Source organism: Martes martes (assembly GCF_963455335.1).
Source record: "Martes martes genome assembly, chromosome: 12".
In the NCBI taxonomy this organism is placed as follows: domain Eukaryota; kingdom Metazoa; phylum Chordata; class Mammalia; order Carnivora; family Mustelidae; genus Martes; species Martes martes.
The window spans coordinates 45,476,950-45,490,636 of NC_137900.1; the positions used below are offsets into that span (position 1 = coordinate 45,476,950).

The following is a 13,687-nucleotide window of genomic DNA, read 5'->3' on the forward strand; positions in this document are numbered from 1 at the left end:
CCTGGCCTCCAGTAAATTTCAACAAATGTTTATTTCCTAAACCTGTTCTTTTTTGAAAAGTCCATGATTTTAACTGAATAATCTACTGCACATATGAATACTTTACCTTGATCGTTGGTGGGTTGAAAATACTTAGGGGCTTACAACACTTGAACTAGAAATGTCCCTTACCTATTAGTTAACTATTGGATGTTTACAATAAGCAAGCATTTAAAAACACCGGAGCCACGCCATGTCCGATTTTGTTTGCAGTTGTAACAGTTACTCCTTAATTATCTATTGAGTGGTCAGATTTCTTAATTAATACAAGGTTTATGTAATCTTACAAGAGCCACTTGTAAATGTTTCTTTCATACAGCTTTGTCTTATTTTTCACTTTATTTTAATTGCTTTCACTGCCACCTCTGTCCCTACCTTGAGCTCCACTGTGAAGACAGAAATAAAATATTCCTGAATTGTATTGTGAAATACAGAAATACAGCTTTATCTTCTACATGTCAGTATTTATAAATTAAATATTAAGAGGACAGATTTGTGTATTCCCTACTTTGGAAGGACAGGCTGGTCTTTACGGAACCCTATTCTACCAGTATCTCTTTAAATTTACTCAGTATCTAACAGTATGATCAAGTTCATGTAAATGGAATTAACATGGGTCTTTTGATTTTCTTCCTTTAGGACCTAGAAAGGACAAGGATAGATGCTGAGAATGACCGAGAATGGCTGTTGTACATTCAGAAACTTCTTGAAGGACAGGTATTTTATTTTTCTGCTTCATCTCCAAAAACTTCTTTAAAAAGAAATATTCCAAGCCTTACACTTTTACTCGATGTCTAACTTTTTGTAAACACTTACCACATCATTTACTTCTGTTAGGTAAAGAAGTATTCCAATAGGTAGACAGGAAAGTTAACCCTCTATTTGTACTTTTGGACTTAACAAATGAAACAAATGCCTTGGGAAGGGCCAACACAGGTCTTAGCAAATGCATTAATTAAATTATTGAGTCAACCTGTAGGCCTGCTACACTGAAAAGGATCTATTCTCTCAGCCCTCTTAGGAGAAGAGATTCTTTATTATGTGTCTTTAAAGTTGGTGGTTGATATGGACACCTGAGGAGTTCATGGGTTTCGGTGACCTTTTACTATGGACCTGTTTCCAGTCAATTCATGTTTTCCTCACAGCCAGACAGCTGTTTATTACTGTGTCTTCCCGCATTCTCTACAATATTTTCTACTGAGACCTCGAGCAGCTTGTTAGTGGGAAGTAAATATTGATTTGGCATCCTGTCAATGCAGAAAGAATGAAAAAATTTCCACCAGAGGCCCCTCAAACATTTTCCTATCGACATTTTCTGGGCCGAGTGGAAAGCTGCATAGAGGATGACAAGGCCAAGACGAGCTGAAATCCCTGCGGGGTCCATTGAGACTGCTGCTGTGACCTGTGTGATACTTTTTCTTTCCTTTCAAGTATTTTTTTAATACACATAGAGTCTGCTGGGATGTGCCCCTCTTGTAAGTGATCAAGGGCAGTTTATTGGCAGGTGAGAGCCCAGCCTTTCTAGTCGTAGCCAGCTTTTGTGTTGACATCACCGACAGCACGTAATGTATTCGAAAACTCTTTCATTTACAGTTCTTATTGCTCAGCCTAATTGTGTCTTTTTGAAAAGAACCAAGAATTAAAAGAACTAAAACATGTTTTTCAAAAAAGCCAAAAAAAAAAAAATCTTGACTGTCCCATAAGTTTTGGAAAGTCATCGTAAATGTTTCTGTGTCAAGATTAAAAATAAAGGCAGATTTAAATGCCATTATTTTATGTTTACATTAAGAAAGAACAGTATCTGTCCTTTTGGAAAAGTCGAGGATAAGTCAAATCATATCTGAGCTACTGATATTCTTAGTATCAGTCTTATATAGTTTTGAAACATCTGGAATCGTTTCAATAATAATAGAAGGTGATCGGCAATCCTTGGTGTACAGTTATTCAAGCGCAGACGTGTGGGCACTGGACAGAGTCTTATGTGGTGACAACTTACTTTTGAGAAGAAAGGCCATTTCTTAATTATGTTGCACGCCCCACGCCCAGCCCAATGCTGGGCACATCAAAGGAGTTTAATAATGATTGTGTTGGGTTATATTTTTAAGCTTGAAAATGATAAGAATAAACTCACGAATGAATTTTTTTTTAATGTTCAGCTTGTAAGCATGACCCTCTAATCTGGAACTTCTGTCATCAGTTACAACCATAAAAATAATATGTCCACAGGTGTACATCTTTATTAAATTCTACAAAAGCGCTCTTGACCCCAGCGCTGATTTTGTCTGATGCACCTGTGCAGACATACATGCACACATTCTGCGTTATCTGAGTGTGTGCCTGCTTTCTTTAGTTAGTGCAAAAAAAAAAAAAAAAAAAACCCTGTTGAAAATGGCATCAGATCGCTTCCTACTGCAGTTTGATGTAGTGCCTTTTTGTGCCACTGAGCCTGGACTCGGGAATATAATTGCCTGGCAGTATTGATTTAATTGCCTGGGTTTATTTGTGGACTCCTAATTATTGACTGGAGGTAAATTTAATGGAGCGGCCTTTATGAACACTGGGAAAGCTCTGCTGTTGCTGTTCTACATAATGAACTGCGTCGTGTGCCTTTAGATCATTTTTCAAGCTAATTTTATTCCACTGTGACAGTATGAAAACATTTAAAAAGTCAAAGACTTTTTATTTTTATTACTGACATAGGTGGTTTTGCTGATGTCTTTGAATTTTGTGAAAAAAATAGGGACTTCATTGGCTGCACTTGGATGTCACTTCATAATTACACCCAAGAGAAAAATCTAGAAGATAGAAAACATCTCTCTCTCTCTCTTTTTTTTTTTAGCCTACTTTTCTTCTCTCTCAGTTCCAGCAATTATATTTGTCCTGAATTGTAGAGAAGGTTTTCTTTGTGCACCGATTTTGTGAGAGGCTAGGTGATGCTATCAGGATAACGTGGCCAGAAGGGTGTGTGTTCGCTCTGGCGTCCGTTGAGTAAGACATACGGTTCTGTGTATCTGGGTTACAGGAATGCTAGGCCGTGGAATAGTAGAGCACATTTCCTTCAAAAACGAGTTAATTCAATATTGATACTTGGTTATTAAAATATTTTGAGGATAAAATTGTTGGAAAACCTCTCTAACGTCCTCCCTCTGTGTTGGGTGCTGTATGTAAGGGAATTCACAGATCTTAGGAGTCCATCTGGCACTGCGGTTTTAGCTTTGGTTTAAGGATTGGGCCACAAAATTATTTTCTTGCAAAGTAATTTTTCTCAGCAATTGTTGGATGAAAATTTGTATTTGTAAAATATTTACCACAGAATAAAAAGCCTTTCTGCCGTGTGGCAGCATGGGACTCCAGGGTAAGAGTGTAATACCTACTGCTGTATTAGCCAGATTCCCTGAGAACCAAAAGGTCTAAAACCTTAACTTTTCTATATTTCATACAGAATGCAAGTATATGTCCTCATTCCTTCAAGTGGTCCTGATACTGTTGGTAACTTTATACATTTAATCTTTATCTGCACCCAACCTTCATCCCACAGATAGTAGCAATAAAAATTACACTTAAAAAAAAAAAACTTTCTAATATCCGCTATCATTTTTTATGGCACAGCTGCCTCTTAATTTCTTTGAATATTTTTAGTTGGAGTACTTCCTCTTTTCATGTGGTACATTTTAAAAAAATATAATTTATGGCAGAGACAAACAAGTTAATGATTATAATAGGATGGGAGAGCCCTTCAAAATTGTTTTTTCTGTAGTTTAGGGAGTAGGAGGAAAAACAGAGATAGGAAAAGTAGGCTGGGACCAAACTATGAAAGCTTTTGAGCAGGAAGAGGATATGATCAGAGTTGTGCTTTGGAACAGAAGCCTGAGATCAGCACACGGCAGGTCTGGAGGGAGAGAGACTGGGAGCAAGAAGATAGTTGAGGCAAAGGGCAATGAGGGTCTGCATGTGCCCTCACCATAAAAAGAAAGAATGAGGTAGATGTGATCCACGTTACAGTGATTGAATCAATAGCAGTAATGAGATGAGGTGAAGTCAGAAAGCAGAAGCCATAGATGGGTGAGTTTAATACCCTACATAAAGAGACAGATGATCATACCTTTAAGAGTTTAAGAAACCCAAAGACGTAGATCAGATTTGGTAGGGAGGAGATGTCAGTACTGAAGCCATAGAAAATTTAGTAGATGCCTCCCATTAACAATATTCAAGGACTCACGAGCTTTCGTTAATTTAGCCTAGCCTTCTATCCGGCTCTTCTTAGTGAAATTTAACCATTTATGAACACTTTTCAAACTCTTACAACTCAGCAATGAAAAGCAGAAAAATGGATTTGAATAGACATTTCTGCAAGAAGATAAATAACTAACGAGCACGTGAAAAGATGTGCAACATCATTAACCATGAGGGAAATGCAAACCAAAACCCAAAATGAGTTACTGCTTCACACTTAGTAGTAGGAAGGCTATAACAAAAGAGACAGACAATTCCAAGGGTTGGTGAGGATGTGGAGAAATTAGAATCCTCACCTCATTCGTTGCTGTTTTGGAATGTAAAATGATGCCACTCCTGGGAAACAGTCTGTCAGTTCTTCGGAAAGTTGAGGAGGGAGATTATATGTCCCCGAAGTTTCATCCCCTGGGTAAGTGCCCACAATAAATGAAAACACATGTCCATACAAAAACTCCTATGTTGAACTCCTACATTCACAAAGGCGTTACCCTTAATACCTCAAAAGAAGTGGAGGCAACCCAAAGGTATGTCAGCTGATGAGCAGATTAACAAAATGTGGCATGTGCATACATGGACTGTTTATTATTCAGCCGTAAAATGGAATGAAGGACTGATACATCCTACAACATGGAAGAACCTTGTAACTGTTACACTAAGTGAAAGTAGCCATAGACAAAAGGCCACATTTGTTTATGATTGCATTCATATAGAATGTCCAGAATGGGCAGATCTATAAAGATAGGAAGTAGAAGAGTGGTTGTCAGGGGATGGGGGGGAATGGGGAGATGGGAGGGGCTGCTAATGGGTACAAGGTTTCTTTTGAGAGTGATGAAAATGTTCTGGAATGATGGTTGCACAACCTTGTAAATATACTAAAAACCAGTGAATTACATACTTTGGTGAGTTTTGTGTTATGTGAACTGTTTCTGCATTTAAAAAATGCTCTCCTTAATACTGAAAAGAGGGAAAAAAAGATTCAGTAAAAAATTCAGTAAATTTCTTATATCACATGCGCCATGTCCTACACCATTAATTAGCAGAGATTGCCTTAAATGCCTTTGAATTTTAATTTCTGTCTATTGTCCATACTTATGAATAAATGAGATAAATTATTTTGTTTCTTATTTAATTTGCTCCTTTCAGTTGGCACAAAAGGAGATGGTCTCCCTATGATACTCCGGTCAGTCTTACCTTCTCACGTATCCGGACCAGGAGGGGTTTATACTCTGCCCTCTAAAAGACAACTGTTTATTTGTTCTGCCCATTCTGATCCTCAGACTTAAATAGTCATAGAGGTCATTTAGCTTTGTTTTCAGACCTTAAAAATACCTGAAACAGTCCTTTTGAATTGGGACTTTAAAAGGCGTTGGAGGGAATCAGTGGAGATAAGAAGTGAACCAAGGAGACAGAAACACTGCCTTCATGGAGCTTACATTTCTGGGGGTGGAAGACAATAAACAAAGAGTTAATTTGTATCAACTGTGAAATTTATTAAACAGTTAACTTGAATAGAATTATGGGTATGCATATTAAAATATGTATACTTGTACAAAACAAGTAGTATACACTTACAAACACAATATGGTTCTTTACTAGGATTTGTATAAAATCCTTGAGCCAGAAATGGCTGGAAAAATGGCTGGATTTCGTTTTGTTGTTGCCCTGTTCTTTGTTACTGCTAATGCTTTTTTGGATTTCCTTCAGTCCATTTTAGTCCACTTTTTGGAGATCATTTTCTTGCATTGGGACCATATCAAAAATTCCTTCTGCCTTCAGCTGTTGAGAATTTAAAGTATGGAATTTAATCAGGGGTTTTTCTTTAGCTTTAAATATCCCTGTTCCTCTTAGTTGCTTCAGATCTCGCAAATGCTGAAATTTAAAACAGCTCTTTCCCCAGTGCCTCTCTGCAAAATATGCTTACCTTCCACAGAATCCTTGCGCTATGGCAGTGAGAAGGGTTTTATCAATGTCCCTGACTCTTGTAAATAGAGTACCTTCCAGCCTGAAGGTTAACTGAAAGTTTCTCCTCAGAACTCTGAACACATCTACCCTGTTGCACTTAGAACACATGCAAACACATGCATGCACATACTCACCCACTCACCCTTGCTCACACACAGAAACCCACACAAATCAGCCACCCACACAGATTTCTCACATCTAGCTTAAATAGCCAGAGTTCAAAATTTTCCATTCAAAGCCTTCCTGGGATTTTTTTTTTTTAACAATGTTAAACCTTCTTTCATGTTTCCAGTAAAAGCAGATATATGACATAAAATTTAACATCTTTATTTTCAGTACAACTCAAGCTAGATTAAAGTCAGCTTGTGTTTTAAAAATGACATCTTCTTGGTAATAGTTTTCAAACCCAAAACAAGAATGAAAATGGTGAAAATGCTCATTTGCCCCTTAGATTTAAAAAATTACCCCTATTTCATTTTTTTTCTTGTTACACAAAAATTTTCCTTTTTTTTTTATTGTTAAGAGCACATTCCAACAAGTGCTCATGCTTTAAGTTATCTCTGTGTTTTATAGTCATGGACTTTAGGCTTTGTTATTTTTCCAGCGTCACTCTCAAACATCTGCGACCATCACTCATATCTTAACCTTTATACAGAAACACCTCTAAATGAAACCGCAATTCGTTAAGTGTGAGGGATAAATTTGAGATTGTGTCAGCAACATACCAGTTCCTAAAGGCAAACATCTGTAGGTGTTTATGTAAGATGAGCTGGAAGTCTGTGTGAAATCTGGGGAAATCTCTCCAGAAGAGAAATCACCTTTTGCGAGTGGGACAGCCGAGTGACTAGGAAGACCTGCTTTAGGACGACACTGCACCAAGCAAAATTCAATTGTTGTTCCAAGGTCCTCATTAAATTTCCAGATGAAGAAATCTCTCATAGTATCAGCTCTTCACCTATTTGTGCCATTCTGTCCAAGAGTTCAAGCTGGTGGAATCCTGCATTGACATACCCCAGGAGTATCACTTCTCCTTTGTTATGCAAGAGAAAGAAAGAGCTCATGCAGGCTTTCAGGATTGATAGTCCCTGACATCGGCCAACCCTAGGCAGCATGATTGTTGGGTTTGTTGTTTCAGATACATGTGATGGGCTAAGTGAGAAAGTTTGTGTTGGCCAGTCAGCTCGCCACATCAGTCCAACTCCAAACTCGTATCAGTGTTCTTTCTGTATCCGAGGGAGTTCCCTCCAGAATGCATATCCAGAGATTTTAATTGATGCTAAACTCCCTGTGGGAAATAAACTAGCACTGAATCTAGACTCAAAGTAGCAGAAAATTCAGGTCTCCTGGTCTTCTTTGTGTTTTTAAGACGTTTTGCAATTAAAAAACAAAAACAAAAAATAGGGAAAACAAATATGCTATGTTAATTTTTTTTTAAAGATTTTATTTATCTATTTGACAGAGACGGAGAGATGGTGAGAGAAGAAATACAAGCAGGGGGAGTGAGAGAGGGAGAAGCAGGTTTCCTGCTGAGCAGGGAGCCCCAACGTTGGCCTCCATCCCAGGACCCTGGGCTCATGACCTGAGCCAAAGGCAGACACCTAAGGACTGAGCCACCCAAACGCCCCTTTAAAGCACTTTCCAAGACATCTCATATTTAAAGACATTCTTAACTATACCCAATCTATAGCTATATGTTGAGAACTGATGTTCATTTGGTACTGTAGGATTTTGCAGAACTCTCTTGAATCACAGTGGGTTAAATATGTTCCATGAGTCTTCAGAGTAACTGTAATTTATAAGATTTAAGAATTAATAATAATCTGTAAGTGAGAAAAGTGATTACTCTCAATTGACTAAAATAGCCAGTGAACTCAGAGTGCCATTCTTTGTCACTCTCAGAAAACAAGAATTTTCATAAATTCATCTTAGACTAAGGAGAAGTTTTTATCTGTACAGTCTATGGAAGAAGTTTGCCAATAGGTGAATAGTGTGGACTTGTCAAAAGAGGCTATTTGTGGGGTACCTGGGTGGCTCAGTGGGTTAAAGCCTCTGCCTTCGGCTCAGGTCATGATCCCAGGGTCCTGGGATCGAGCCCCACATCGGGCTCTCTGCTGAGCGGAGAGCCTGCTTCCCTTCCTCTCTCTCTGCCTGCCTCTCTGCCTAATTGTGATCTCTGTCTGTCAAATAATAAAATAAATAAAATTAAAATAAAAAAGACACCTTCGCCCTCCCTCCCTTAAAAAAAAAAAAAGGGAGGCTATTTGTAAACCCAGGACCACTAGTACACTCATTATTTGAATATGTATTGAGTCTACTCCATGAGTAAGGAACAATTTATAAAGTAGAAGGGACATGTGCTTATAATTTTTTGATTAACAGTTACTTTCAGTTATTATGTTCATTTGAAGTGTTTTGTAATTCTGACTTTACCTTAGACTTCCTCTCAGTTTGTTTCAATTATTAATGAGCTTAATACAAAATTACATTAATTTTATATTTTAGAAAATTACAGTTGATCCCTATATATTTAAAAAAAAAAAAAAAAAGCTTCTGAAAGATCTTGCTGAGAGCCGGCCTTATAGTTCCCAGTAAATGACAAGTCATAAAAAGCATGTACAGTGAGCACTGTGTTTAGAGGCAGAATTTCAGAATTGGTTTATAAAAAAGGAAATAGAACCACTGAATTAAAATAAACATCTCCAGCCAACATGTAAGATACATGAACTTTCATTTCATCGTATATAGACAGATAGTAACATCCTTCTGACCTATTTGCAGGGCAGATAGACATGAACATAGTGTGCGTCATGATTAAAAGATTGATTGCTTTTTGAAATCCCTATGTGTTATCCTCCATATAAAGCTTAAAAGAAGCTAACAATCCAGTTAAACAGGATTGACAAACAGTTGTGTTTAACTGTGGGGCTTTCCATTTTATTGGGAGCCAGAGGAAGAGAAGAAAGTGAGTTGTCAGTAGTAAATTAGTAAATGGACCTCTTGTTCCAGGTTGGAGGCTTCCTGGAAGACAAATTCTTAGAGATAAGATTTTTTTTTCAAAGGAAGTGAAATTTCCGAGTGCATGACGTGTTGAAAACTGTTCAGATCACAAGATAATAAGGTTTAGGTTTTAACTTGAAAATGTGATCTGCAAATGATAAATGTCGGCCTGGTGAATGTACCAGGTGACGTCATCACATAGGCAATTACAGAAGCGGTGTGTTTCCCAAAGTGGGTTCCATGGACTGCTGGTTCCACATGATAAATAGACCATGAGAAAAGCATGGGCGAATGAATCCAGAAACAGGATATTGCAGACACACAGTGCCTGTTAGTATCTTAAAGCCTCTAAGAAATCCTGAAATGAAGAACATTTTTAAAGTTTGGTTTGTTTCCCAAAGTTTTTGGTCAGAGAACTCTTTTTTTCCCTGACCAGCTTTAGGAAATGAACTTTTTTGTTTCTACCAGGAAAAAAAGAGAGGTTATTCTCATCTTGTTTGTCTGCTTTTTTTTTTTTTAATTCTTATTTGTTTTAAAGTTTTTATTTATTTGTTAGAGAGAGAGAGAGAGAACAAGTATGTGAGCCAGGGGTTGAGGGAGGAGCAGAGGGAGAAGGACAAGCAGACATGGGGCTCCATCCCACAACCCTGAGATCATGACTTGAGCCTAAATCAGGAGTTGGAAGCTTAACCGACTGAGGCACCCAGGCACCCGTTTGTTTGCTTTTTTGGTAGGAATGCAAATGGTACTGGTAGCCTTGGCCAACATAAAAGAAAGTTACCTGATAGTTTTGTTTTATGTATGTGCACTTCTTTAACATTTTTAACATCTAATATTAATGCCCTGAGAATGTAAATTATCTAATTTATAAGACTGACAGTTTTGCCAAATATAACCCTTTTCTGCATCCCAGAAGGTCAAACTGTCAAAGGAAGGATTTGCTTTTAGTATCCTTATCTTACAGAAGGAAGTCTAATGGACTTCTTCCTTGATTCTAAAATGCATTTTCCCCACATTTTTGTTTTTCTGACATTGGAATGCCAACACAGTATGTATATATTTAATGTGGTAGGGGTTTTTTCCCCCAGAAAAAGCTGTTTTTAAGTGAATGTGTGTATCTTCTGTTCAAGTCTATCTTCAGAACTGAAGAAATGTGATATTTTGGTATCTTATGCTTTCTTCAGTGGTAAGTTTCAAGGAAGACAATGTGTGAAGCTCCTGGCAGAGACTTAGGCTGCCCTAAGGAGAAGGTAGTTTATTATAAAGATAAGAAAGAAGTTAAACTGGAATCTTAGTTAGAAACTTGGGATCTGAGGCAATGCTATGGACTGGCTTTGGTCTCTTTGCTTCTTTCATGGGCTACATAATCTGTTTGCCTGGTGTTTCACTGTCCCTGGCCAATCTTTTCTGTTTTCCCCCAGTTCAGATTCAGAAAAGAGCCATTCTGTTTGGTTTAACTAATTATAATCACCCTAGCTGAGCACAGTTAGGCAACCCCTACTGGGAGCATCAGTCTTTGCTCAGGTGCTGATGGGTGACACTGCCAGTGGTCATCCTAGCACAAAAAAGGGCCCGATGCCACTTCCGCTTAGGAAAGGGGACGGGGCGTGACAAGCATTCTCAACCAATTTATTTAGGGAAACAAAAGTAGTCTTTCCCTAGTTAACCCAAAGGACAACTCCAAGAAGTAACGTAATGAACTTCTTAATTATCAGAAACCTCTCTGTGAGACCAGAGAGCTGGACAGGAGGTGGAAGCAAGTTGGCGGAGCTGTGTGAGTAATTGGAGAACAGTTTAGATTTTCTCCCACTTACAGTGCACACGTGCATCGTACGAGTCGGAGTTCTCCAGGAAGCCCCGGGAAGCAGAGGGAACAATGAAACTTTACCAGAAAAGTTATATAAATTATGAAATTTAAAAATGTACTCTACATTTTATAAACTCAGCAGTTTGCAACATGTGTATTACACTTTGATATGCCAAACAAACTTTTCTATAACAACTTAATCAATGGGTATACTTTTGCCATTTTTTTCCCTCTGAAATTTTACCCTGCGACTCTCAAAGTGTTTGGCTCCCACACAGACAAGTGTATTGATAGTTCTCTCTCATTCTTTGATGACTGATGAGCATACTATACGACTTCTGTGGGCCTGTGGGCCCTGGAGATGGCCGTAACCTGCTATTGATCAGCTGATTGAAGACAAATGGCTTCGCTGCTTGTATTGCAGATTACATCATTAACATGGTCAGTAAACCATGAATTGTTCAATAAGGCGTTTATCTTTTTTCATTTTACTTCTGCTCTTTTATCATTTTTATTATAAAAGACAAAATTACCCCCACCATCCAGTAAGATCAGCTGAAAAGAGACCCAGTAGAGTACCATTATGGGTACAGAGTTGCAGATAGCTGAGTTCTAATGGTTTAGTGATACTTACTGTGTGTTTTTGAGCTGGAGAAAATATAGGGTTTTGATCATCTTTTTTTCTGTGTTTCTCTTCCAGCTTCCTTTTGCCTCCTATTTACTAGAAGCAGTACTGGAGAAAATAAATGAAAGAAAGAAACTGGTTGAAGCATATTTCACAATTATGAAAGATATTAGATGATACTACAATGAAGAACTTTCTTCCAGAAGTGAAAACTTTTTGTGCAATGTGACTGGAAAACATGTATTACCATCTGATACAGTATCTACTCCAGCTATCAATAGTCAGGTTCAATACCAAAATAAGAAGGCTTGGAACTAATTAATTGCCGAACAAGGGAAACTAATTAAGTACATAGCCATTTAAAAGGAAATAGTGTAGCATTTGACTGTTGAATACAAATATTGCCACAAATCAATGCAAACTTAAAGATGATTTTCCTTCCAGTGCAGTCAAAGAAACTAGAACAAGCTTGGACACACAAATTGGTCTGAATATAAGAAGAAAAAAGGTAAACTGAGGGTTTAATGTTTTAAGTTTTATAAAGAAACTAGAGTGTTGACATAATGTCACTATAAAAGGCCTTAAATCAGCCCGTGAAGAGCACATTTGTATTGTAAGCAAATATAAAAATATAAATATAAAAATATAAAAAATTATCTTAAGGATGAGCATTTAATGAAGTACATTGTGTGGTCCAGTTATATCTGTTCTCGATATACCAGATGATATAGGAGATACTGTATTTTCCTAGAACTATGTGGCAAAAATAAAAACATTTTTTCCTTTTCTCCCTTTCTTTTTTTAAATTCACAAGACTTGGTGTGCTCCTAGAAATTAGCAAGGGACCACAAGCCCAGTGTGTAAAATTAGATCTACCCTAACTCCTACTGTGGTCAACTAATTAAAGTTAATTTCTTAAGTTTAAAGTTAAATTCTTAACAATGATGTCATCTTTTTTAGATTTCCAAATATTCTCACCCCCATTTCACCTCTTTACTATGTTCCTGCCACATGTGACCTTTTTGGGAAAGGTTCCACTAATTTGCCAAACTTCTGCCTGTATGCAGCCTTTACTCTTGCTCTTCTTTTTCTAGAATACTCTGTTCTCAACTTATCTCATGACTGGCTCATCATGACTTTTCTTATCACTTAGGATCACCTTACCTGTTCCCTGAGAGACACCTTCCCTGGCCATCTTACTATTTAATTTCCTTTATCACAGAAAATTATCTATTTTACCTGTTCACTTATCTTCTTGTTAATTTCTGCCCCCCTCAACCCCTTTTAGAATATAGGTCCCCTGAGGTTAAGGCAGTGGTTGGCAAATTATGGCTCAGAAGCCAAATCTGGACTGCCACCTGTTTTTGTGTGGCCCACAAGCTAAGAATAATTTTTACATTATCAAATGGTTTAAAAGAAAAACATATATTTTGTAGCATGTGAAAGTTATATGAAATTCAAATTTTAGTGTCCATCAATAAAGTTTTATTGGAACACAGCGATGCTCATTTATTTATATATTGTTTATGGCTGCTTTCAAGCTACAGCAGTGCAGGTGAGTGTGAGGCCCAGACCATATATGGTGGTGCGATGACTTGACACTACTTCTTGGTGAGCTACAAATCACAAATACCACTCTACTGTGCTTAAAAAAATACCAGTGCATGCCCATCATGTCAAAGTAAGAAGAGAAAAATGACCTTCAAATGTCATACCTTTTAGGGCACAGTGAAGTGCAGACTATCTTGCTGTTGAACTAGATGGCAAAGCATTGCGTTAATTATACAAGGATGTTAGACCTGTGCTAAAGGAATGCCCTGTCTATTGACATTACCTAATATTATGAATACTCATGACCGTATTCCCAACTCAGAAGAAGATGATGGTAAGAAAAAATTATAAAATTTAAAATGTAGCATCTCATCACAGCAGAATTTTGTTACAAAGCTAAAAACGTGACTGCACAGTATTACCCTGATGCCAAAACCAAATAAGAACAGTAAAAAGAAAGAAAATGTGATAGG

General features: G+C 37.5%; 1 protein-coding gene across 5 annotated transcripts in view; it reads left to right on the plus strand.

Moving 5' to 3' along the window:
* CNTLN (centlein) overlaps positions 1-13,154 on the plus strand; it is a 276,063-nt gene extending 262,909 nt beyond the window's left edge. For all 5 annotated transcript variants that reach the window (XM_080819727.1, XM_080819729.1, XM_080819731.1 and 2 more), the window contains 2 exons: positions 679-756; positions 11,739-13,154. In XM_080819727.1, the coding sequence (XP_080675853.1) occupies positions 679-756; positions 11,739-11,840 (180 nt within the window). In that variant the 3' untranslated portion in view covers positions 11,841-13,154. The remainder of the gene's footprint in view (positions 1-678; positions 757-11,738) is intronic.
* The last annotated feature ends 533 nt before the right edge of the window (positions 13,155-13,687 follow it).